Source organism: Notolabrus celidotus, chromosome 1 (genome assembly GCF_009762535.1).
Source record: "Notolabrus celidotus isolate fNotCel1 chromosome 1, fNotCel1.pri, whole genome shotgun sequence".
NCBI classification, from domain to species: domain Eukaryota; kingdom Metazoa; phylum Chordata; class Actinopteri; order Labriformes; family Labridae; genus Notolabrus; species Notolabrus celidotus.
Window position 1 is genome coordinate 32,321,693 of NC_048272.1, and position 27,084 is coordinate 32,348,776.

General features: G+C 40.9%; 1 protein-coding gene across 4 annotated transcripts; it reads right to left on the reverse strand.

The window, feature by feature from the left end:
• Positions 1-1,240: 1,240 nt before the first annotated feature.
• On the reverse strand, positions 1,241-26,192 carry LOC117825819 (DDB1- and CUL4-associated factor 1-like). Of its 4 annotated transcripts, none has more exons than XM_034702011.1 (31): positions 25,544-25,724; positions 24,318-24,502; positions 24,137-24,213; positions 23,928-24,001; positions 23,173-23,286; positions 22,698-22,835; positions 20,853-21,228; positions 20,512-20,810; positions 17,411-17,512; positions 15,230-15,388; positions 14,952-15,131; positions 14,713-14,822; positions 14,280-14,379; positions 14,005-14,174; positions 13,789-13,913; positions 13,617-13,693; positions 12,436-12,600; positions 12,183-12,338; positions 11,396-12,016; positions 10,948-11,225; positions 10,669-10,852; positions 9,995-10,077; positions 9,804-9,888; positions 8,305-8,538; positions 8,062-8,155; positions 7,859-7,963; positions 7,172-7,245; positions 6,184-6,273; positions 5,145-5,300; positions 4,048-4,180; positions 1,241-3,465 (listed from the first exon to the last, which is right to left on the reverse strand). In XM_034702011.1, the coding sequence occupies exons 2-31, from the start codon at positions 24,494-24,496 to the stop codon at positions 3,395-3,397; spliced, it is 4,809 nt and encodes a 1,602-aa protein (XP_034557902.1). In that variant the 5' UTR covers positions 24,497-24,502; positions 25,544-25,724; the 3' UTR covers positions 1,241-3,394. The 4 variants fall into 4 exon arrangements, with proteins under 4 accessions (XP_034557902.1, XP_034557851.1, XP_034557776.1 ...); XM_034701960.1 differs by having other exon boundaries at positions 20,512-20,816; XM_034701885.1 differs by lacking the exon at positions 25,544-25,724 and adding an exon at positions 26,088-26,192 and having other exon boundaries at positions 20,512-21,228.
• Between the last annotated feature and the right edge of the window lie 892 nt (positions 26,193-27,084).

A 27,084-nucleotide genomic window follows, 5' to 3' on the forward strand; every position in this document is an offset into this window, starting at 1 on the left:
AACCATTGCATGAGAAGGTGTCCAAACTTTTGAATGGTAGTGTATATTTTACAACATGTGGTAATTATAGGGCTGTTAGGCAATAATGTAACAACATTAAAAAGCTAAACAAAAGCAGTAAATCTTACGGGGTGTGTAAAAACTGTGGTAATGTAAAACTGCTTGAACTGTTATAAAGCTGAAGTTTTTAATTATAATAAAGGTGGCCTAGCTAGTAATGTGCCCAAATAAACGAGGTAATTAAGCAATCATGCACAGCAGGAGATAAGTGGGACAATCGTATTAAACTTGTTTGAATTCATGCATTTTAATCCCCAAACTCTATTTCTATGTTTGTAATTCTTGTATCTGTGTCCTACTTGCTAATACTCATGCTCTAGATGTCAAATGTTACAATCAGCAGGTCAAGACAAATGTCTGTGTCCACAGGGCTGACAATATTAACATTAAGCTTATGTTATACCAGTACAATAATCCAGGGGTTCCCAAACTAATCAACCTGCAGCCCCCAAAATATAGGTGCCAAAGACTCGCAACCCACACTGTCCCCCTTAGTGATTTAATGTGTCTTTATCTAGCTGGTCTGCAGAAAATGAGCCTACCTATGAGCATATGTCTTTGTTTCCTGGGCTGTTATGAATTAACCTACTGCTACTGATGATTAACTGTTCACTAACCCTGAATTTAGGAGTCATGTGGCAAAAATAAAAAGCAGAAAACTCATCACATTTTCTATTTTCTAGATTTTCTTTCAAGTTTAGCTCCTATTTTTGTCTATATTTTTTACTATTATGGGTAAAACATACTATTTTTAGATAACTTAAAAAAAAAGGTTAATGTTGTACTCTATATGTAACTCCATCTGCATGCCAGCATTAATTTTCTGGTTCCAAATAGTCCTCATCGTTCTGATCCTGCACTGGGAAGACATTTTTTTCCCTAAGTACCCATGACTGGAAATGAATGATAAACTATTTAAACCATCTACTGGCAACTCATTACTGACCTCTATTTGCTTATGTGTTACAGCACAAGATACAGCCAATTGCCAATCAATGACATGCTTCTGATTTAAAGAACATTAAATCCAAGGAGTTTTATTGTTTGTAATGGTGACTGAGAGTATTAAAATAAGATCAAATAAGGTAACTTCATCTTAATGTAGAGTAAAAGACAACACGTTAAGTCTAACAGGCTCCGAGTGACGTTTAAACTTTAGTAATTATCATGAGACAAAGCAAATGTTACAACAAGTGTACTTTATTATCCAAGTAGAACTCAACTCAACTCAAGTGTAGACTGCTTGTTTAATTAACATTTTTAACAATTCAAAGTGTTTATATACAAAACAATCTATTGCAAAATGTAAATTCTCTGGCTCTGTAAAGCTGCTGTGAAATGGCTTCAGGTTGTAAATCAAAAAACAAAACAGTTCCAAGTGCTACAGATACAATCAAGGGTCCTCGGGTGTTTCTGAAATCTGCTGCAGATTGTTTGACGCACTTACAAAATAGTTTATACAGCAAATCCCACAACTGTATGTTGGATTTAATTTAATGTTATAAAATGGCTGTATTATTAACCCGTACTGAAGACACCAGCCGTAGTTTAAAGGTTGACTGGTCAGTGATGAGGTCAGAGTGGCGTGAAACAGAAAAACTCTATAATCTGAATTTGAACTCTTCCATCAGGAGTTGGAAATGTTGTAGCAGCCGATAATGAACGTATCGCTGGATTATGAGACATGTTAAAATAATTTAAATTTACACAGGGCAGATAATAGCAGGTAAAGTGTTCACACTGACATCTTTACAAATTAAGCTCCCACTGAAGCTTCTTTAAATGAGACCCAGATTAGCTTTGTGTGGATGGATATTCTTGTTGGCTAACATTATCAGCTGCTACAAACTATTTTAAACTAAATTATCAGCCATGACTCATGCATAACACTGCTTTGAGAACTGCTTGAGAGTCCAAACACTCTCAGCTCTGCAGGTTTTCTGTACCTAAAAAAATGACACTTTAAAGGAATTCAATTCTTAAGAAAAAGCACAGCAAAAATATAATTTATTTGTAGTCTTCTGAAAGGCTCAGCCTGTACTTTCAAAGTCTTTTACCAAACAATGGGAGACTGAATACAGAGGGTAAAAGCATCAAACAATAACACAAATCTCCTCTCATTTCTCCGCGCACATAAAAGCAATCAAACCCTAACAACACGAGCAAAATAAATTAAATCAAATCAAAATAACTTAAAACCAAATTAGAAGACTGCAAACAAAACTAAAAAACCTGCCACTTCTGGGTTTTCCTCATGAGAATGCATTTGCTTTTATTTTGCGGGACAATTATGTACATCGTTAAAGGAGGGAAAGTGGCTCCAAGGGAGCGATGCAACAGTGCAATGGACTAAAACCACAGCCATTTAAGGAACATGAACTTTGTTTGGTCAACAACTTGCTGGTTAAAGCTCATAGACTCTGAGCACCTCGACAGTATATTGCTGGAAGAGTGGGCACTTTTGTTCTTTAAAGATACAGAAGTTTGTTCTTTTAGTTTGTTGATGGAAAACAAGAGAATCTATAAAACCTGGAGGAAGAACAGAGCTGAGGGCTGACGAGCTGAACAGATCCAGACATTAAAAAACAAAGATATGTGACTAGTATTCAAGTTTTCATGAGCCTAGACGTTTTAGTGGTTTCCCATCATCCTCAGACTTTAATTATTCGCTCTTTATTTACACTTTGGAAATAGTTTACTATGTATGGAAGACTGCTGACATCTGCACTGTGGAGATATGCTGACTGGACTTTAAGCACCTTCTCAGTTTATTCTCTGGAGAAGTAAGGGACTCAGTAATACCAAAAAGTTTGTCCAGTGGATTAGATATAATCTAGTTGAACTCCAGGCTGTTTTTGGGTACTCAGGTTGCCTAAATGATTCATCAACGAGTATAAAAGGGGAAAATTTATGAACCCATTGACTGAAAATAACATCCCTCAGTGGGCTGGAAGTGTGAGCTCGACAGCATTTTGATTAAAAAATGTTCTTAAATAAGAAAAAGCTCTCCTCTCTCAAGCAGATAAATATATGTAATTCCCTTTTAAACACTCTGTCCATCACATCCACTCTCTCCAGGTTAAGTCAAACTCTGTTTTCATCTGAGCCCCATGAACTACGGGGAATATTTATTTCCCATTACTGACACTTCTCTAAAGTTCAGAATATCAAGAGATGAAATAAAATAATGGTAGTTATCGTCCAGGTCACTGATGTGCGTATCAGTTTATTCACAGCTTACTTGCCTGTTAAAGGAGGAACGTTGGTTTAATAAGAAAAAATGTCCATGTTAAGGTTCACACAGTAAGCAGAGAGAGGATCCTCTCATCCGGGGTCAGGGGGATGAGCTGCTGCTGTAAGCCCGAATAAACTGAAACAGGTCGTCATCTGAGGGCACTGGATAAGCTACAACAGGAGGAGACATACACACACATAGGAACATACACACATACACACAATACTGTCAGTACACTGTTTCATGTAAAGTCTTAAGCTTATGTGTAAAAAGGAAGAAGCATTCTGACAGAACATCAAAAACTACAGTTCATCAAATGGCCACTTGAGGCTGGCTCCAGAAGTGAGTCAATACCCAACAGACCCCTTATTAAAATTCCAAACTTCACAGCAGATTAAACATGTTTACAATGGAGTTTTTGCCTCATGAAGTTAATCACAATCTCCTTTTTTTAAACTAAATACATCTAAAAACTTCAGTTTAACTGATATAATTTTTGATATACATTTAAGTTAGGATAGTTTTTTAGTTAGAATTTAATCTTACTTAATCAGATAAGCTGATGACTCAAACGTTATTTATCAATATGGATGTACTTGTTGCAGTCAGCTCCAGTTAACCTTGTTAGTGTGTATTTAATGTCAGTCTGCCTGGTTACACTGTGAAGAGGGACTTCTTATCCTTTTTAAATCCTCCCCCTCACAGTTGATCCATCACTTCCACTTTAAGACTTAGGTTTTGTTGATACTCACATTGATTGTCAGGGTCAAACACATCCGATCCTTCACCACTTCTGAATGACTGGTCTGAGTCGTCTGAGCCTTCATCATCATTGTCATCATCACTGTTGTCGTCATCACTGTTGCTGCCCAGAAGATCTGCAATCTGAGAGGAAGAACATTGAAGCAGATCGCACAAGGCAGCAAACAGAAGCTGAACGGAGACGTTAAGAAACATTTGGACGAGGTGCTGCACGGAGAGTAAATGCTGAATACCTTTCTTTGTTTAATAACTTACGCAATGAGATTTTTAAAAAAAACCTTGTGAATAAAAGTTATATCTGAAATAAATAAAAAAAATCAGACAAGGGATTAAAGTTGTGATTTAAAAAACAACACTATATTACATATATAGAAAGAAGTAGGCATGCACACAGATTACATTTCTTAACAGGGCGGCTGTGGCTCAGTGTGTATAGTCGGTAAACTATCAATTGGAAGGTTGGTGGTTCGATCTCAGCTCCTGCAGCCACATGCCCAAGTGTCCTTGGGCAAGACAGTTAACCCCGAATTGCTCCCGCTGTTGTTCAGCTGTGTGTGAATGTGAATGAATGAGATGAGCTAATACTGATGGTCCCTTACTATAGCAGCCTCTACCATCGGTGAGTGAATGTGGTGTGAATGGGTGAATTTGACGAGTAGTGTAAAAGCGCTTTGAGTGGTCAGAAAGACTAGAAAAAAGATATTACATATTTACCAACAGCTTTATCTTTTTAGATTTTGGATTTGTGGGTACAGATTGGTCAAAATTATTGACAGAATTTCTCAATAGTAATGTTAAGTGAGAGCAGGTGCATTGAGTTGTTTACTTGTATTTGTAGGTAATGATAAGAGAAAGAAATGACTTACAGCTGTATTTGTGTGCCACAAAAGCTCACAAGCACACTGCTGTCTTTCTTAAGTTTTGATTGAAAAAACTCTGTAGGCTGAATAAAACCTGTGAAGACTTTCTGTTTATACGGCCTCTTTCCCTCCAACAAATGTGTCCCCGCTCCTTCACACAGGCACTGTTTTTATGATCTGTTGTTGAAAGAGATGACAGACAAAGCTCTTTTAACTAAAGTGATTACCTCTTCATCTGTGGGTGAATTTTCTTGGTCCCTGTTTTCAGCATCATCATCATCGTCATCATTGTTATTGTCGAGTTCCTCCATGAGCCGATCCGTGTCGATTTCATCATCGTCGTCATCATCTGTGTCTGAGGAATCGTCATCCTGGTCTTCATCCTGCAAGAGCATCACAAGCATTAAAGGCAAAACCCTGATCACATGACCAGAACCCCGCACCCTGCTGCAGAAACAAGCAAAAATTAATGTTACTTTTAACATGTTTTGCAAAAAGCACGGCACTGCATCCAAAAGCATCCTGTATGAAATTTCACTCTTGCACATGAGTGTATTAAAGATTTTGGGATGACTTGTAATGGTCGATACTCGTCTATTGTAGCCCTAAATAATGATATATTTGATTACACAGGGTTTAACCTATCAACAATCTGTTCTAGATCAAACATTACAACCAGAGAAACAAATCTACGTGATGATGTGTCGCTGCAGACAATCGGCATTTAGATTTCCAGACTTCCTAGATCTAGAGCAAACATTTAAAAGTTGCTCCCTCCTCCTCTTGAAGAGAAATACCTGACTGATATTTCAACAAACTTAAGATCCGTTAATGAAAGTCAAAAGAAATTGGTTCTGTGGTCTGATCCTGCTGAAGTAAGCCAGAGTGCATCCTCTGTGTAATTTACTCTCAACTGTTTAACCGGCACCAGCTGCAAACAGATGAACGGGCGCTGCTGGGGATTTAATGAAGCGAGAAATGACAACGTACGGAAAAGGAAGTCTTGGCTGGAAGTTATTCAGCGCTTCCCACGGCTACACTGGCTTTACTGAGTAACTGTCATTAATTCCCAGGGGCTCTTCAGATGACGATAGATGATAGGTTGCACAGGGGTTAAGTGTTCAGCCCATATACAAGCCTGCACACAAACCAGCTCTGATGATTATCCTGTAACTGCTGATTAAAATGTACTTCCTGCTATAAAACAAACATCATCCTGCTCCTCGAACAACAAACCATTGACCTGCTCAGGTCTGCATGTCTCACCTGATCATCGTCGTCTCCCTCCTCTGCCAGTTTGTGTCGCCCGACCTCGTACAGACGACACACGGTGTCCATGCTCACTGTGTCCTGGTTCTGCAGAGTCAATGTCAGGAGGATGAAAACAAGAGCTGAAACTGTGCATGCTGTTTCAGATATGATCTATTAAATATGACTCAAATATGACACTGCCTAATGTGGACACAATGTCTACATGTTTCTAAAACAAAACAGCAAATACAGTAAACCACACCAGGTCTTTGAACTGGGTGTCTTTCTCTTTCAGATTTATGTTCATGAACGTACCCTCACTATGATTTAAAGATATGTTCAGGCTGTTTTATATGAGAAAAAAATGGTTTTCACTGAAATGTATTGACAGAAAAGCCAGATTAATTAGAAACTCAAATAATAGTTTTGCTGCTCTCAGTGAAGAAAGACGAGACAAAAAGACAGTAATTGCTCTTGGGCGTGACAGAGCAACAGACCAGATTAAAAACAGGTTTTGTAATAATGATGATGATAATAGCTTTTTCTCTCTTGTTCTCCTGCTGCTGCTGTTTCATTACAAACTGAGGAGAATGATGAAAGTGTAGCACAGTCTCTGAATTCAATTCTTACTGAATGCTGCCACTGAGTGTTTTGTTCATTTTGAAATCATTTCTTTCTTTGTGTCTCTGCTGTTCCTGAATTAAAAGTGATACTTGAAAACAAAGTGTGATTGATTTGTTGGAGTTTAATAAAAAAAAAAAAAACATGTGTCTGTAGGTGTTGTAAGAAATCCCACATTGATCATATCAGAGCTCCTTTTTTCAAAAACTATTTCAGTTTCAGAGTCTTGACTTTGTGACTTTACAAACTTTGATTGATTAGAAAGACAAAATCATCCATGTAATATCTATAAATAATCTTATATTTTACAGATACAATTCTTATAATCTGTGTTGCCAACATTGAATAAGCAGTATCTAGATGAAGGATAAAACTGAAGTACCTCAATGACAGCCAGGTAGCAGTCTTTGCTGTCAGTGCAGAGGTCAAAAATGTTCTTCTTCACATCAACTGTGGCTGAAATAAAAGACAAAGATAGAACTTTGTTAACTTTGGCTGAAGATGAGCAGATTACTTCTGGACAGTCAAATCAAGAAACTCACACCGAGAAAACTGAAAAACACAAATCAGCTATGGCTTTTAAAAAGGTAAAGAACAATCCTAAAAATTGGGGCTGTAAAATAGGGCTCGGAACACAGGAGGAAGAAAGACCAAAATGAGGAAAAGGAGAAAAGGAAAAAGAAAAGGTCCAGAAGAGGAAGAGAGAGGGTCTGCCATGGAGGAAGCAGGGCGAAAGAATGAAAACCAATGAGGATGACAGTGGCGATCAGACGCAGCAGAGGAAGGACAGAAGAGGCTGTGTATGTGAGATAAAAAAAGAAAGAAGAGAAAAAGAAGAGCGTGCATGTGATGCAGAGGAGGGAGCATCATGCATGTGACATTGACCGTCTATATACACTGGATGAAGGAGCAGAAGAAGAAGAGACGCAGTAGGAGGAGAGGAAAAGTGGACATTCATGGCCAACGAAGGGACAGAGAGACTGAGAGAGAGAGAATGAACGAGTAGGGGGAAGGGGAGAGATAGATCAATTAAAAAATAACAGTCAGCAGTAAACAAAGTTCTGCCTACCGATGGGTTTGTAGTCTGTGGCATCGAAGGTTCTGAAGGAGGAACCAAAAGGACTCTTGATCTGCTCCTCCATGGCATCATCTTCATCATCAGCCTGTAGCATAGCTGTGAGAGAAAGAACATGAAAGATGGCACTTTTTTTTTTTACACATGCTCAGAAAACACTGGATCAGTCTTTAACAATGACTAAGAACGGTCCGTACCTCCGTATATGATGGTGGCGTTGCTGTTGAAGACCAGCCTGCACTGATCCAGAGCAGGGACAGTGTGCAGGAGGTGGAAGGTCCTCAGGTCCCACTGACAGATGTCTGCTGTCAAGGCTCACAATAACAGAACAACACAGAACAGTGCAGAGCAGGTACACAGTGATGGGATAGAAACAGATTTAAAATGAGTATTTTTTTCAATTTTATGAAATGAAAGAAGCAGAGAGGATGAGAGGATACGATCTCAGTGTTGACGATGACCTCCAGGCCGTTTGGATGGAAGACCCCGCTGATGTTCATGTTGAATTTGTCAAACTTGTGAATGGCTCGAGATGCTCGCACGTCCCACAGCACACCGTCATTCAGCACTAGGTCGTCTGTTGGGCTGAAGGTGGCACAGTTCCTCTTGTAGTTGTTGGCCAGGGCGGGATCGTTCAGGGTCAGATTCTTCTGGCCCGTCTGGATGTCATAAATCTGTAACACAAAAGACAAAATATGAAAATATATGTACAAAAACAGGATAAAAAACGACTAAATACCATGAAACTGCTTCAGAGAAAGACAAATTCTGGTGTGAAGAGGTCTGAAGTTTCACCTACAACTGTCCTAAAAATAAAAAATTCTGTCAACTGCTGTGGGAGAGTCATCCTCCTCCTCCTCTAATCAAAGCAGTCGTAGTTTCTTACCCAAACTTTGTAGCAACTCCCAAAAAATCAAAACCAGAAATCCAATACTGGCACCCGTGTTAAAATTGTCTGATTATAGGCTAGTGAGCTAACTAAATGAGGTGACGAAGGGTTATGTGGGATTCGTTCAAGGACAGATCAGAAAAATGACTATTAGGCAAAGGTAAATAACACCATAACACACCAGCATGATGTGTTCAAATGAAGAAGAAAGAAACTGAAAATTCACTTTTCAGAAAAAAAAATGAGGGTTCATTTTTTGAGGGAGATTTTTTGTTTTACCAACATTATAAAATATATATGACATATGGAATTAAGATCTGTTTAACCTCCTAACATGAACTCTTAAAAAAATACATCATCAAAACTACGGATGCAATTTTCATTTCAAAGCAAATATTCAGATTAAAATGATAAAGCAAGCATATGTGCTACTGCCCAGTCCCAAGTTGAGAAGAGCATTTAACAATTAAAGTATCCCTTTAAGGTACCTTTAGAAGAGATAATAAATGTGTGGTTAATTTGCGATCAAACACAAGTTAAATTGGGACAATAATGTGATTAATTCTCACTTGATGGACATAGTCAGAATCTAATGAAAGTGAAATAAATGTGAATTGTACACATCCAGAAGCTCCCACACAGTCAGTCCAAATTCACACTGAGGAGTCTGGAGTGAAACAAACTCCTTCTTATCATAAATTATATCAATAAGAGGACTCGACTCAGAGTCTTCTTCAGCGATTCAGACTCAAATGCTGATGACTAAAGACTCTGACTCAAGATCCGATGACTCCATTTACAACACTGATCTACCCTCTTGTTGTTTGAAACTTATGTATGAGGGCTCTCCCTAAATGTCTTTACTGAGGATTTGAACTATCAGTTTATAAAAAGAAAGAGGAAGCTGAAACAAATAAGCAAATAAGAGGAGGTGAGAAGACATGAGAAGAGTGTCATAGCGTGTTGTCAGGTTATGAACGAGGACGTATGTGACTCCAGAAAACACTAAAAAAAGATAGAAAGACAAATGAACCAGTTTGTGTAACCTACGTGTGCGACTTGGTCCTTGGTGCCGATGACTCTGTCCTGAGAGAGTTTACTGAACTCCACATAGTGGTCTTCGATAAATGAGTGTCTGAGGGAGAAATTAAAGAACATTAACCACACTCCATCAGAGACAATAACTCTTACAACATGTATATATATTATCGTAATAATGTGTGTGTGTGAAAGAATCTGACCTTCTGCTGAAGACACTGTCCATACTCCACAGAGCTGACAGCGGTTCACTCCAGGGAGCAGAGGTGAGCAGAAGCTTCCCATCCTGAAGAACATGTCCAAGATTTAACACAACATTCATTCAAATCAAACTTTTGACAAAACCTTCATTGTTTAGAAAAGATCAACATCTACATAAACAGCAGCAGAAACAGAGCAGCGAGGTTGGAAAGTTAGTGTTTGTACAGTAGAAGTAGGATGTAGAGGGTTTGTAGCATGATCAACTCTCTCATTACTGGGAGAACTGGGAGAACTGAGAGAATTGGGAGTGTGTGGACAGAATTTGCGAAAGACGGTAAAGGAAATGTCAGACAAAGCAGTTAAAACTAGTCAGTGGATCTGGAAGAGGAGGAATAATATGAGTTCAGGATCAAAACAAAATATTCATCCTCTTTTTCTGTTTCTTTCTCTCTCTTGGGGAAGAAGGGGGGAGGCAGAGTGTACAGCCTGACCCTAAACAGGCTCTTCGTCCTGGCTCTGCCTTCTCTGTCCTCTTTCTGTTGGTCGTGTTGTAATATTTAACGGTTCTGTTAGTGGATTATGATGGACCGTGGGAGCAGGCACAAGGGGACGGTTCTGGGACACCAAAGCTAACAGTTAATCCCCACCGAGGTGTGGTGTGAGTGTGTAAACTCACCCTCGAGGGTTCGAGGTGTGTGATGGCTGATATGTGGCAGGTGTAGCTGGCCTCCTCCTGTCCAGAGAAGACATTATAAAACTTGAGGTGACCTGAGTAGGTGCCCAGCATCAGGAAGCGCTCGCGGGCTGAGAAGGCACAACAGGTGAAGCCGCCCTCGTGGAAGATCGACATCGGACGAAACCTGAATCGAAAAGATGAATGGGATTATTCATCATTTCACATATTTCCAAACTCATACAAAGCTACTTTTATACTTCTCCTGTGTGAAATTTCTACCTGCTAAATATTAGATGTCTGTCCAGACACCCTCTGTCCACGCCTCCATATTTGGGGTACAGCACCCGGCTCCCCAGACGGGCAGTAAAGTTAGGAGAGGCCTGTCTCCTCTGTTTGGGCTCGGGGCAGCGGTGAGGGGTGAAGAGGGAGAAGGGGGGGCAGGTGGTGACGGGGTTGGGACAGCGGGCGTGTTGTTCCCTCAGGTACTCTGTGATGATGCTGTCGAGGGTCGGGGGGGACGGGAGGTGGCGCTCCAGCTGCTTCTTCATGGCGGGGGTCTGAGGAGGAGAGAGGAGTGAGGGAGTTTCTGATTGGCACCGTTTATTTTTCACCTGATTCACACAACCAAATTCAAAGCTCAGTGCTGCAGTGCTTTTATAATGCTGCAGAGCTTTCATAATGCTGCCCTGTTTTATTCCAGGTTCAAAATAACAAAGTGCAAACTGACCTGTATGAAAGCACCGTGGTCAGACTTCTGCTTCAGATAGCGAAGTTTTTTCCCTGAGTTGCACGGGGTCACCGGGCGTTCCCGTGTGAATAAAATCCGACCAGGCAGATGTGAGCTCTGTCCCGAAGGTGTGGTGTGACTGGAGGAGTGAGGGGGAAGGTGGAGGCCGGAGGTAGACGAGGAGGAGCATGAAGCGAGCGGAATAACTGTGGAGCGACAGGGAGTGGTGGAGGGAGTGGCGGCTGACAACACAGGAGAAGATCCAGTTCTTGTCCCTAACTTGCAAGTCCTGGGGATCACAGCGGAGGGGGGTGGGGTCACACAGGAGGCGGAGTTCGGACAGAGTGATGTCACAGATAGATTTGCCTCCTTTACAAGCGTGTTGGCAGTTTCGTTCAGCCCTTTGGCCACCAGGTGGTTTCTGATCAGCGTGAGGAGTTCTTTCTCAGCAAAGGTGATCCGTGATTGGGCGACCACGTTAGCCCTCTGCAGACGAGCCAATGAGACGTCAGTACCCATGAGGAGAGGCTTTCCTGACACTCGCTCAGTCAGCTCAGCGGCGTATCTGCAGAAACGGACGTGCTCGCTTCGTTTGTCCTGAAGGACTGGCTCCTTCATCAGCTGCGGGGGTAAAAATTAAAAGAACCCGTGATTGGTTTCTGGGTTACAGGAGGTCAAATTTGACAGTTATTCCTTATTCAGTCTGATTAATACTACTAGTAACTACTACTACTGGACTACTAATTTCCAAAATCTTTGCCCTGCAGAGTTCTGCTTGTGTGCTCACCTGTTGAATGTGGCTGCTGGTGAAGAGAGGCAGTTTGCTGATGATCTGTCTGATCGCTGAGCTGCGAGAGAGTCCAACCAGGGCTTTGCAGGCCATGGCTCGGATCAGGTCTGCATCTGTGATCGGCATCTTCACCGACAGCAGAGACAGAAGCACCTGAAGGAAAGGGATAAGACAGTGTTGGACGAATGAAGACACAGAAGACGCTGTAAAAATCAAACATAGAATAACGTAACACTCCTTTAACGCTCACCTTTATACCGTTGTTGTTCTGCACTACCTGCCACATGTGGACCAGCACTCTGTTGTGTGGAGCTGGAGACTGCTTGAGGTGGAGTTGCGGTCTAAGGGGAGTGACGGAGAAGGCACCGGCTGTGTTCAGGCTCTGGTCTGGGGCGCACACACAGTTTGTTATGACCTGAGGTGAAACAAAGCAGAGGTGAGATGGAGCTCAGGTTTTGAGGAAACAACCAGAGAAAATTTAAAAGGAGATAATTAGCAAAGCCACATTAATCGATAAATTCAGTCAAGCCTTCGTCAACCTTTATTGTCTCTGAGGAGATTTGACTTGTACAAACTTTACACTCAGTGAAAAACTGAAACTCAGGAAAGAAACATTTTTGACTTGTTGGTCATCTTCAGAGTTAACTCCTCTTATTACCCGGCTTTCTTACTGATCTTCCAGTTGTGTCAGATGCTTGACTCTAATGGTCAAAACCCCTTGAAGACGGTTATTAACACCAGAGACAAACTGATCACGTCATGTCAAATCAATCTACGGAAAAGATTTTGCTTCTGCTTGTTGACACCACAGACTGTAAGGTGAGGTAAAACTGTGAGCTTCTATTAGCATCAAAACAATGTGACTAAAATGTTAGTTTCTGTTAGCATGCTAAATCAGAAGACTACAGACATTTGGATCCTGTCCAACAATATTAGCAATGAGCGGAGCAGATGAGAGAAACTTTAGGTTTGTGATCTCTACAGAGAAACTTAAACCATGAGCGGTGGTGATGACAGCAGCAGGGTTTAAAGTTGTGACATTTGTTTATTTTTAAAGGTGCGTGAACCGCAGAGCTCAGAGAAGAAGGAGAGCTGAATGAGGACATTTCATGTTAAATCCACCTCAAGAGGCAGATAAGAATCCATCACCATGGATCGATAACTGACATGGAATCACTGGGACAGATGTTTAACTAGAACAGTTTTCCCCATCTTAGTCCAGCTGCATAGTTAGTCATAAATCAAAGAGTAGAATTTGTTATAATATCATCTTCATGATGTGATCCTGGGAAACATTCATTTCTGCGTTAAACTATCATTTTAATCAGTTCAATACATACTGAACCAAAAAAGTTGACTAAGGATCGACATAGCTTTGCTGCTAGTGTGGTCAACAACCATTTTCCGACACCTATTAAACCATCTGCTTACCTGTAGTGCAGATTTCTGGATCTCAGCGTCGTTGACAAACACCTCCCCCTCTGAAACCCCCAGAATGATGCTCATACCTGCAGCAAACAGAGGAGACACTTTGATGAACCTCCAGGGACACAGATCGAACTCAGGGTTTCTTAGTTCAGTAGAAATGAAAGTGAAAACTGACCGACTGTGGAGACAGGAGAGTTTGTCTCATCCAGGACTTCTACAGTGTCTGCCAACACCAGCTGGACTTTGGGAACCACCACAAGGATGGCCAGGATGTCAAGAGCGTAACGCACCGTGTCACTTCTGATTACCGACAGAGACAGAAACTAACCTTAATGAGTGCCCGTAATATGACTGTCATTAACTGAGAGTGAGAATGTGTGTGTGACTCTACCTGCCGTAGTACGTCCTCCAGTCACACGCTAAAGATATCAGTTGCAGCATTAAAGGGATGCAGGATAACTTGGAGAAAACCTCGACTGGTTCCCAGGAGAGCTGCGGGGGGCCACACTCGATGAGGAACTCCATCATCTCGATAACCTGCTCCCTGGTGTACGTATACGCCTGGGAAGAGGAGGGCGAGAAGTGAGAAAATGAACACACTGTATTCTTTGTATGTGATTTCATGACTTTTTGTACCAGCAGCTTAAAGACAAATACACCTTATACCTTGTAAAATGGCTGCTGGGGGACGATGGTACCTCCATCTGATGAATGCAGGGACTGTTTAACCTGCTCAGCCTTTACTGCCAGGTGAGCCTCAAAGTACCTGAAAAAAGTCAGAGATAAAAAAGTGCACAGCAGCAGGTTAAATGAGTCTGTTAGGAAGTAATGCAACTGTAAAGGACAATTAAACACTTTTATAACATCTGCACACAGTCAATAAGACAAACTGAGGGTAACAGACTCCAGAGTGAAAACAAGAGCAAGCAGATCTTAATCTAAGACTTCAACCTCTGCTAGACTTTCAAAAATATATCAAATGTTTTGCAAAATTTGACCACAAAAAGTTCTCAAAATGTCCAACTCATAAAAGTGACCGTCTTTCTTGGACTTTGCATATACTTCTTCATGTCCACTCATCCACCCATCTATCTAGTACCTTCGCAGGGCCATGCACGTGTGTTTGGCTGTCTGTCTGCTGGAGAAAACCAAGTCATCACCCAGTATAGAGCCTCTGTGCTCGATGTCAAGGATCTCCAAAGTACTGATCTGCAGAGACACGAAGAGACTCAAAATGTAATCAAGACTTTCACAACAGGGAAGTGGAGTAATCAGCATCTATGAAATGACGTGCTCCACTTTAAATCATTAATGTAAGATCAAACATTTAGTGCTGACCAGGTTGACCAGCCTGCGCAGGCCATCCTGGTGGTCAAAGAGCTGCAGCACCGCTCTGAAAGAGAAAGAAATAGAGAAAAACATGGTGGCATGGCAGACGCCTGAAGCGTGGGACGACTCCAGCAGCCACAGAGCGTAGGACACCATGTCTGACAGCACGCCGTCCTGGAGGGTGCACACCTACCAACACACAAACACAGGAGAGAGAGAGACATGAGCACTCAGTGTCAGTCCAACAAACCAGACGTGTGCTTCTGTCTTGTGTTCCTGCACCGTACCCTCTCCAGAGCATCCTGGTTGTATGCCAGGTAGTACAGGCAGAGCGAAACTCCAGTCGCTGCCATGGAGGGCCTCGGGATATCCAGAAGTTTCTGCACTCCTCCGTGAGCAATGAACTGAGCTGCAAACTTCTTGTGGAGGAGCAGCGAGGCCAGATACTAAGGAGAGAAAGAAGAAGATATGGGATCTTTGATTAAGGAGATATATTGATATTAACTCAAAACAGAATTGACGACAAGCAAGTAAAACCAATCAACCATGAACAGAGGTGCTGTTGTGGTTAAAGATGGGGTACAATGTCCATATTCAGGCTCGATATTGTCCCTCTGATAGCTTTGTTAGTGGCTTTACAACATTTAGAGCTGAAATTTTATTTTATTTTTATCTCCAATCGTTCTCTTTGAAAACCCTTATTTTCAGCTAGCAGTCCAGGACCCTCCTCCACTGTTGCCATGCAGCAAAGTGTTCATCATTGAGATGACAAATATGCCTCTTTTCAAAATGACTAATTCTGAAACATGGTTAGATGTTTTGGACCCAAATCTGACCCAGAGAGTTTGGAAAGGGACAAAAAACCTACGGCAACAAAGAACAGGTAAATGTTAGGTTTATTATGCCCTTTTAAGGAGATCCACCAACTGGTGATGTCACGATTTGAGCAAATCTCATTTGAATCCCGCTGAATTCTCATGTGACTTTTGAGTGAGCTGTTCAGAGTAGTCTGCTGTCTCATCCTGGGATTACGCCAACACATGTTTACCTCACAATCTGAAACTTTTCCCACATTTAGTGTTGACACTTAACACTTTAACTTAATATTTATTTGCAATATTAAAAAAAGCATAATTCCACCTTTATAGAGACAGTTTTATTCCTTCATGAGGACACTTGTTGACTTTTTTCTTTTGGCTCTGCATATTTGTCTACATTTGTCTGCTGCATGAAACACACATGCACATGTTCCATTCTTTATCTCAATACGTTTCCAGAGTTCCTGCAGTATTCACCACTTTAAAACACTTTGAGACTTTTTAATAAATATAATATGACTGAAAAATTCTTAACACATACACACAGTGACAATAAGGAAATGACTGTGTTGATATTGACAACCATTGACCACCTTGTCAGTGCTTTTTGCTGTGTATAGCAATTATTTCTTATTTTAAAAATCTTACAAATAAATAAGACCTCTAAATAAGCAGCAGAAAACTAATAATGCATTAACCAATCAGTAATAAATTCTCAAAGTACCTGAAATGGACACTTCTTAATTTCAACAAAGATTAAACAGCCTCCTGCAAAACAATCCCAACTCTTAGATACTATTATACTACTCACTTTGTACTAGGGACAAAAAAACATGTATTTAATTACACTTTCAAAGTCTTTATTGTTAAGTGAACTGGATTTCATTATTTTTAGGACTTTAAGATATACACAACCTGTGAAAAACACTGGCAAAGAAATGGATGATTTCCAGGTGTAAAAGGTGAGACTCCGCTGAGTTAAGCTGGTTAATGTAATCTTACTTCAGCTCAACACAGCTCCACCCACCAAAGTACGGCTTATCCCTCACACACAGACGTGCTGTAATGCTGGGAGGAGCAGGACGACTGAATGACTTCAGGACAAGCTTGAGGAGGGGCTGCACGGCCTGCTAAAGGCTCAATGAGTACAGGCCATACTACATGAAGAACTTCATACACAAAATAATTAAGTGTTTTATTTTTAGAGGAAATACTGAGCGTACTGTGTGTTTTCTCTGACATAGATCATGAGTCTTTTTAACGGTTTCCTGTAGAAACTTTACTTGTTTAAACAAAAAGAAAATTCAGGGTATTCAAAAAACGTTTTGAGAGCAGAACTTCCACTAACAGCATCTTAAACTTTGTTGTTGTTGTTCAATAGGTGAGGGTTTTTGGCCTTTTTATGCTTCTTAGTGATTGAACAGTGGGGAGTGAGGGTGTGGTGATGAGCGTCAGACTCAAACAGCGATCAGCTGCAAGAACTGTAGCCTCTGCACAAGAGGCACACAGTCTGACAGCTGAGCTACACCGGTGCTCTGAACCCAAAGTAATGTCACTTCAGAAACTTCAGTAAACTTGTCTCCCACATTAGAAAAGATCCTCATCATAAACGCAGAAGACATCCATGTGTTTTTAGTACACCAGTCTTACCAGAAGTGCATCGTAGGTGAGCTGGACGTTTTTAGTCCTCCTGAGGTCGATGTAGTTCAACAGCAATGAGCGAGTGTCCAGCTGCATGAAGACAGCAAGCAGCTGCAGAGGAGAGAAAGATAGAGGTGGATGAGAACAGACCTGAGTGAGAGAGGAAAACTGCAGAGTGTAATAATGTCGTTCAGCACTGCAAAGGTAGGATTATTTGTGATCAGTAAGAAAATACTCAGGTGTGCGTATTAGCTACAAAGTTGCCATTTCTTTTTGTTGTTATATTTTTGGGCATTTTAGCCTTTAATGGATATGACAGCTGAAGAGAGACAGGAAATGTGGGGAGTAGACAGGGGGGAGGACAAGTTGCCATTTCTGACCGTGGCTGAAACATTTTAACGTAGCTGAGCCACCGTTTAGATTCTTTGAGACCCTCATGATGGATCATTTCGTTAAAGGCAGTACACATGTCCTTAAAACATCCACAGTATGACTGGAAGTGTGATGGCTGAAAGTTTGTGTTAACCAGTTTCTCCAGCAGCTGTCTGAGAATGTTCGGACTGAGGAGTCCATAAGTGTCTTGTTGTTGACTTCTCTTATAGGAGGAATTCATTAAGAATAGATTGCAGCCTGCTATACAGTGGGGCAAAAAAGTATTTAGTCAGCCACTGATTTCCCACTTAAAAAGATGAGAGAGGTCTGTAATTTCCATCAGAGGTACACTTCAACTATGAGAGACAAAATGAGAAAAAAAATCCAGGAAATCACATTGTAGGATTTTTAAAGAATTTATTTGTAAATTTTGGTGGAAAATAAGTATTTGGTCAATAACAAAAGTTCAACTCAATACTTTGTAACATAACCTTTGTTGGCAATGACAGAGGTCAAACGTTTCCTGCAAGTCTTCACCAGCTTTGCACACACTGTTGCTGGTATTTTGGCCCATTCCTCCATGCAGATCTCCTCTAGAGCAGTGATGTTTTGGGGCTGTCGCTGGGCAACACGGACTTTTAACTCCCTCCACAAATTTTCTATGGGGTTGAGGTCTGGAGACTGGCTAGGCCACTCCAGGACCTTGAAATGCTTTTTACGGAGCCACTCCTTCGTTGCCCGAGCGGTGTGTTTGGGATCATTGTCATGTTGGAAGACCCAGCCACGTTCCATCTTCAATGCTCTTACTGATGGAAGGAGGTTTTGGCTTAAAATCTCATGATACATGGCCCCGTTCCTTCTTCCCTTAACACAGATCAGTCGTCCTGTCCCCTTTGCAGAAAAACAGCCCCAAAGCATGAGGTTTCCACCCCCATGCTTCACAGTAGGTATGGTGTTCTTGGGATGCAACTCAGCATTCTTCTTCCTCCAAACACGACGAGTTGAGTTTTTACCAAAAAGTTCTATTTTGGTTTCATCTGACCACATGATATTCTCCCAATCCTCTTCTGGATCATCCATATGCTCTCTGGCAAACTTCAGACAGGCCTGGACATGTACTGGCTTAAGCAGGGGGACATGCCTGGCTCTGCAGGATTTGAGTCCCTCTCGGCGTAGTGTGTTACTGATGGTAGCCTTTGTTACTTTGGTCCCAGCTCTCTGCAGGTCATTCATCAGGTCCCTCCGTGTAGTTCTGGGATTTTTGCTCACCGTTCTCATGATCATTTTGACTCCATGGGATGAGATCTTGCGTGGGGCCCCAGATCGAGGGAGATTATCAATGGTCTTGTATGTCTTCCATTTTCTTACAATTGCTCCCACAGTTGATTTATTCACACCAACCTGCTTGCCTATTGTACATTCACTCTTTCCAGCCTGGTGCAGGTCCACAATTTTCTTCCTGGTGTCCTTCGACAGCTCTTTGGTCTTGGCCATGGTTGAGTTTGGAGTCTGACTGTTTGAGGCTGTGGACAGGTGTCTATACAGATAACCAGTTCAAACAGGTGCCATTAATACAGGTAACAAGTGGAGGACAGAAGAGCTTCTTAAAGAAGAAGTTACAGGTCTGTGAGAGACAGAAATCTTGCTTGTTTGTGGGTGACCAAATACTTATTTTCCACCATAATTTACAAATAAATTCTTTAAAAATCCTACAATGTGATTTCCTGGATTTTTTTTCTTTCATTTTGTCTCTCATAGTTGAAGTGTACCTCTGATGAAAATAACACACCTCTCTCATCTTTCTAAGTAGGAGAACTTGCAAAATCAGTGGCTGACTAAATACTTTTTTGCCCTACTGTTAGTGTGCATCATTAGCCTCCATCATCTGCTCTGTCTCAAGGTCCAATTCACAAATCACTGGGCTCAGATATTTAAGTGCAAACAAGCCAATGAAGTTCTACAGCTCTGTGCAGTTTGCTCTTGTTTTGCGCCTCACTTGGGAGAGGAGCTGTCAGCATCTACAGTATTCATCACAGATATGATACGAATTTCATTGTTTAAAAAAAGCTTCTTCCCTTGTGCAACTATTGCCATCAATAACAGACTGTTGCTGAGGATAGAGCTCTAATGACAGACTCTAGCTGACCAACTGTAATCTTATCAACATAGAAGTCTGCGTCTTGTCTGCAGTAAAAATCTAAGAAAAGAGGCTGCATCAGTAAAGAAATGATCAGAGATATTAAAGACACAAAAAGTGTTGACTACAGAGAAATCTACAGAATTAAAGACGGTGCATGAGGAAAAAAACCTGAAATGGCAAAGTCTGGCATACAGCAATTTTTAAAGGCTGATACATGGTAAAGAAAACGTCTCAGACTGCGACACTGGCAGAAAATCTCAATCAGGCTGAAATGATTCATGCGATTTTTTAAATCACCATCAGTGTAAATGTTTAATTTGAGAAATGACAGATAAAGTTAGCTCATTTTAAGTCTGACAAGTATCTAAGAAGGTAGCTGTGTAGTATTTCAAACCCCTTTAGGATCTTTTATAATTTAAAAACCACAGGAAGTTTAACTCCCTCCGTTTTCTCAGTCTTTATTTGACACCAGCATTTAACTGTTTCTGTCTACGCCCCATTTTTGTTCAAGATCTAACTTTTATTTCACTGTTTCTTTAAATAAACTCCAAATGCAGCAGCACATTACATGCATGCTGTGTTTAGTGTACAGCCTCACCTCCTGGTAATCTCCGAGAGGCGTCAGATACTGCAGGATGAGCCTCTGCTCCATGGCCGCGCTCAGTGGTGACAGGTAGTATTCTGAACCGATCACTACGGAGCTCATCTCAGACCAGGAGGCACTGCTGGTGGGCTGATCGCTGGATTCATTCCTCTCCCCCTCCTCCTCCTCCTCGTCCTCCTCAGTCTTACAGGAGGAGGAGTAGGAGGAGGTAAAGTTGATTTTCTGCTTGGCCTTCCTCCCATTCTCCCTCACTGCTCGATTCGTCCCTCCTCCTCCTCCTCCTCCTCCTCCTCCTCCTCCTCCTCCTCCTCCTCCTCCTCCTCCTCCTCCTCCTCCGTCCCCCTGTCTGTCCTCCGTCTCCCTGAAGGCAGACTCCTGGCTGGCTTGGTAAACGAAGCCTGGAAGCAGTCGGGCTGAGCTGGGTCCACTCCCACTGCTGCTGCTGTAGCCGCTGTTTTTCAGAACCGAGCCAAGCTGTGATGAAGGTTTGGAGCACTTTGGTCTGCTGCTCTCCCCAACTCTCTGTTTTCTCTCCTCCTCCTCTCGTTCCTCCCTCTCTGTCTTTTCTTGCTGGGGTGTTGAGACACCTGAGGTTTGTGTTGTTTCAACCTGAGAGTCCTGAGGTAGGTTCTGAGGAATCTTAAAGGGGATAGCGTGACTGTTGTTGTCTTCTTTTTGCAGCTCATGGAGGCGCTGAATCATGAGCGGTACCTGGATGTTCAGAGGAAACGAGTGATGTTAGAGTAAAAAAACACAGCTTCATTCTTTCTTAAAGTTTATGAGATTAAAACCAAAACATGTAAACTAACATGAACTTAGAAACAAAGAATGTTTAGTGCATGCATGGCCTTTTGAGTTTGAATTCCCTTTAACTACTCTTATTGTATTTCACATGTTTGTAGTTGTCCATGCAGTTGAAGTTAATCAGATTCTGAATTAAAATTCAGATTATTTTCTTGAGGTGAAAAACTTAGAACATGTGATTTGCAGGGCAGATTAAGTGGAGTATGTTCATGTTGGAAGGTTGTGATTAAAAAAAATAAAAAATAAAAAACAAAAAACTAATCCATGTCACAAACATTTTTGTTGAGTGAATTAGAAGTTCAAAAGAGGATTTCCAAAGCCTTGCTCTACCTGACTTCATGCCAGTGGCGATTATTTTTATGAACCTGCTCCACAAGTTGACATTCAGTGTGTTAATTTGTACGCCTCTTTATGTTCTGTGGCTATGCAGTCCTGTCAGTTATATGCATTATGCTGCTTTGGAAAATAAACGATTTAAGGAAAAATCCATTTGGTATTGTTTTTGTCCTAAGTAAATTTTAATTTTCTTATTACAGAGTAAACGATAATTAATGGTTAACATTTCTTGAGATGGATTACAGAGGACACTTATACTTTGCATTCCTAACATCTGCACTACTGTAACTGTACTGTACTGTTGTTTTCCCTGTTAAAGCAGCCAAAACAATTAACAGGCAAACTCAACACAGAAAAGATTCAATGCATGAGTCTTAATCCTTGGGAAGAAGTTCTGAGATTTATTGAGGAATTAAAGGGTTAATTTTGGTTGAGACAAGATCAATAAGACAGTAAGACTCTGCAAGTTACGGACTTCAGATTAGTGAGGGGGGCTGATTATTTAGAATAATCCTTCTCAATTGAAAACAGACCCATCACTATTTAGTATATATGTAAATTTATATAAGTAAAGAGAGAGAGAGATGATTAAATCTAATTGGCGGCATAAAACGAACATCGTCTGAACTGAATGAGATGATGAAATTGAAATGCTTCTAAAATGTTTGAAGTGTTTGTTTTGTGCTTTTGTCTGTTGTTTTTTTACTCTGTAAAGTACTTTGAATTGCTCTTTCTTTGAATTGTGCCTTATGAATAAACTTGCCTTGCATAGATTTTTTGAGGTTTTGATGATATTTGTTGATATTCAGACAAGGACAGAAAAAAGTGATATGTCTGTGTGTGTCTTTGATCAGCTTTTAGCACTAACACTACTAACACTACTGGTCAGACAAAGACTTTCTGAAAGTTGTCAACAGTTTTTGTCCATGAAGGCCATAAAACATAAGAAAACAGAAGTTCCTCTGAGTTGTTTTAAGTAAAGGTTGTTTTCATAAAAAAGGCAGGAAGTGAAGTAAATCAAAGATTTGTGTGAGACCCACCAGCTGAGCGTTCTTCTCCCGGTTGTTGACCGCCACTTCCTGGTCACTCATGGCTCTGGCCAGCAGGCCCGTGCTGTAGACACACAGCGGTCGCTCTGCTTCACGGGCCCAGGTGAACAATGTATCAATCAGACCTTCCTGTAACACACACACGCATACATGCAGGAAGATTAAAGTGAAGTCCAAAGTAAAAACAAACTTTAAAAGATGTCAAAGATCACACAGATTTGAGCGATGATGAATATCCAGAGCATGCTGCTGGCTCAAGAAGTGGAACAGATATCATACAACTGCAGCAGTTATTAAATAAGTCCATGTTGTTACGACATTATTCTTCTGACTCTTTTTGTATGAGCTGAGATAGGCTGCAGAGACCCTCACACTTTCCGCTTTACATGTTTAAAAATCTGTTCACTGTCTTCACTGTACTCCATCAACCAAAGCAGAGCCATCCTATAATAACTGTAACTCTTACCTTGTCCTGGAAGACGACTGAGGTCTCCAGACCCGGCATGATGTTCAGGAGCACACGACAGGCGGCTGTGTTCAGGCTCAGCTCTCTGCTGGTCATTATGTACGTGTCTAACAGCTGGAGAACAAACACAAAGATGACATGACAGCTCCTCTCTGCAGCAGTTCAAACTCTTTTATACAGACTACATTCAGAAAACACAGCTGATAAGCTTTGTGGGTTATTTGAAGTAAGGCCTTTGTACATGGCTGTTAAAACAAGGGTTCATATGCATTTTTGCCAATAAATATCCAGGACTTTTCCGCATCTGTAAGGCAAACTTTAATCACCACTCATTCTCTGAAACATCTGTGTATGCATGGAAAAAAGGAATACAAATCAATGGCGAAATCTACAAAAAAATATCTTCACTAAGATTTATGACAAGTTATGACACACAAGTACGATGTTTGTCCATGACTTTTCCAGGTTTTCGTGACTATGTGAACTCTGTAAAATGATGCCCTATTATTTCTTTAATAACACAAAGCAGTGACAGGCATTTTACCGACTATGTGACCAAGTGATGGATTCAGAAATCACTGGAAGTTCATCCAAAATAAAACTAGACTGTCTGTTAACAGGGACTGAAACGCACCATTTAATCCTCCAAAATTAAAATATATATATTTTGTCAGGTGGAAATCAAAACTCATCCATCACACTGAGACCTCACAAACTACATCTAACAACTTAACAAAGAGTTAATCTGTCCTCACCGCATTGGTGAAGTCATCATTTGAGAAGACCATCTTCAGGAGCTGTCCCAGCATGCAGCCGGGGTCTGCACGGCCTGGAAGAAATACACAGAAGTCAGAAACTCAAGACCTGACAAATCAGGAGTTTAAAGTTTGATTAGAATCAATTCATGGTCATTACGTCTGTAAAACACCAGATTTACAAATGCTTGGCATAACTGCGATATTACCTGGATGACGGTCATCAAAGGGATCAGGGTCTGCTTTGTAAAATATTTCTGTGTCCTGTTCGATCCGCTCTGAGATTCTGCAGAGAGATGAGTGACAGCTCCTTGAACAACACCCAGAGATACACTTTTATATGTCTTACACATTAATGATTACACATTAAAAGAATGAACCCCTGCTGACTTTATCAGGATGGACACCAGCTGTTCTGTGGTGCCGTGCTGTCCTTCCTCCCATTCGTCCAGCATCTTTCTGAGCTCAACCCTTGAATCAACGTCTGTGTCAACAGCCTCAGCAGCCGCCAAAGCAGCCCTCAAGTAGGCGGATGGGGCGCCGACGACACCTTCTTCTGGGGCAGACATCGCGACCTGGAGGACAGATGGAGAAGAGGAACAACGAGACAAGCGAGAGAGAAAAGAGAGATGCTACAGATTACACTTCCAGTTTGACTCTGTGTATCTAAACTTTGTGACTCCTTGCACAAAGCAGGAAAAATGAAATACTTTTTGATCATATCGGCCACCCCTAGTATCGGGTATTGAATTGATTGTGTTACTGTACGACTCCCACCCCTACAGCTGAATAATCAGAATCAGAAATACTTTATTTATCCCAGGGGGAAATTCAGTCATCAAAGTTGCTTCTATACACAATAATTAAGAATATCAAATAATATTAATAGAAGAAGTAGTTAAGAAGATTTAAATACAAATCCAATGAAAACAATGATGATAAAAGTATGTACAGAAGACAGAATAAGCTATGTAGAAAATAAATACATGGTTGAAGTCCCCGCAGATCAGGAAGAGGGCACTGACAGTAAATTTAATGTTTGTAGTTGTATCATTAAATGAGTCAAGATGAGTCAAGAAACCTTTAAGAGGATTGTGACAGACTTCATCTTTTACACCTCTGATTTGTGACATAATGTTGGATAGTTGCCTCATATTTCACAGTATCTGTTCAGACATCTCTGGACTGGCTGTTTGAGTTACTGCAGAGTGATCACACAGCATAAAGTGCCTCTGTTTGGGGCTGAGAGTCCACGGTAACAGGTGTCCTCTGGTCTGGGCAGCTGTCCGGTTCATCAGCTCTCTGCTCGGAGGACACAGTCCGCTCTGTGTGAGCTCAGCTAACGCAGCGGCGGTAAGAAGCGGACAGTTAGCAAACTAAGCTAATTTTACTTCACTCACGACGCTGCCTTCGGTTTATTTCTCTAAATGTACCTCGTGATACACAATGTGAACCCCTGTTATTAGTTTTGTAGTGATTTCAGCCTGTTAAAGGTCCCTCGAAGTGAGAGCAGCAGCATGTTGACAGTCAGCTGCCTCATGTCAGAGTCTATGGTCAGACACAGAGAGCTTCAGCTAGCTTCTCCCCGTGTGTTTCAAACATTACTCTGTACTCACGGAACGACAGACTCCCTCTGTGGTGAAGTGTTCACTTTACAGCGTCGTTGTAGAAATTCCGCCTGAAATTCCGAATGAAACAACGCTGACATGCAACGTTACAGAAAAAAAAAAGTTTCACGTTTATTTTCAAACTTCTCCCGGCGGCCGCAAGCTACGTCATGGCGACGTTAGATGACGACAGAGGCTGAACCTCCTGATGGGACTTGTAGTCTTTGAGGGCGATTAACATGTGTTTTTGAGTTTCTTTAACTTCTTTGCCTATACAAACCATTTGAATTAAAATTAAGGTTTTATTACACTTCTTTCGGTCAGATTGAACCTTTCAAGTATTTTCACAGAAGTAAACTCATCCACTGACTCCCACTTCAACCACTGAATCTCTCAGTCTTCATCAGTCGAGAGCAGGGGGCTTATAAAAATGTTTCTTTCGGGGTGAAACTACAGAGGCCCTAAGCTGACATGCATATTTACATTCTATGTATTTATTTATAGAATTTTTAAAAACTATAGTTTCAGTTATTTTCAAGAGATCCTAATTTACCTGCTCTACCCTTACATCCCCCGTCGACCTCTCAGATCCTTAGACCAGGGTCTACTCGCTGTGGCTCGTGTGAGGCTTAAAACTAAAGGTGACCGTGCCTTTGAGCATGTGGCTCCATCTCTCTGGAACAGTCTTCCGCCCCAAGTGTGCTGTTCTGATTCGAATGAGACTTTAAAAAAAGACACATTTGTTTCTTATGGCTTTCGACCATCTTTTGTAATTTGTTGTCATTTTGTCTGCTTTCTTTATTATCTTATTCATTGCTCATTGTATTGTCTTGTCGACAATGATTCTCTGTAACGCACTTTGTGACTATGTTTGTCAAAGGTGCTATACTAAATAGTGTACTTACTTACTTCACGTCAGATGATTGCAGCTGTTCGAGTTACTCATTGTTTCATATAACTATCATTTTACATTTAGTCAGTTGGTTGTGTGTTGTTAATTTGTTAAAGGGAAATAATGAAGGGCCACATATGAAAAGCTGCACATACTGTAGAAACAGCAACATTTTGCCACATTTAGCTCTGAAACATTTTAAAAACATGATGTGAATCATTTTAATTCACTTTTTTTATTACAATTGTAATTCCATTTCCTGAGTTTTCCTTTTCATGACATTAAAATAAAGGAATGGTCACATTTAAATCCAAATGTTAAATCTAAATGTAATTGTTGTATGTAAATTGAAATACAAAATGTTGAATCTAAGTTTCAAATATACATCTAAATGTTAAATGTACATATACGGTAAATGTTAAATATAAAAAGATACAGAACTAAATCACTATTATTGCACATCTTCATGGGGAAATCTGTAGTTCATTTTTTTAACTTGTTGATTGAAAACATTGTTTACACAACACAATTATTAGGATTAATCATTTTATATTGATTATTAAAAACTGTAAAAGCTATTTTATTCTATTATATTGCTTCTTTCCAGAAGCCGTGAGACGTGTGAACCGTCTACCCAAGTCTGTCCTCTGCACTTTAC

What these genes read in the sequence shown, in the direction of transcription:
- LOC117825819 (XM_034701885.1), bottom strand. Translation starts at nt 24,496, where the DNA reads ATGTCTGCCCCAGAAGAAGGTGTCGTCGGCGCCCCATCCGCCTACTTG. An exon ending in ACCAGGATGCTCTGGAGAGG is followed by an intron (nt 15,132 to 15,229) that starts GTACGGTGCAGG and finishes GTGTGTTGGTAG; the next exon opens with GTGTGCACCCTCCAGGACGG. An exon ending in TGCGCAGGCTGGTCAACCTG is followed by an intron (nt 14,823 to 14,951) that starts GTCAGCACTAAA and finishes GTGTCTCTGCAG; the next exon opens with ATCAGTACTTTGGAGATCCT.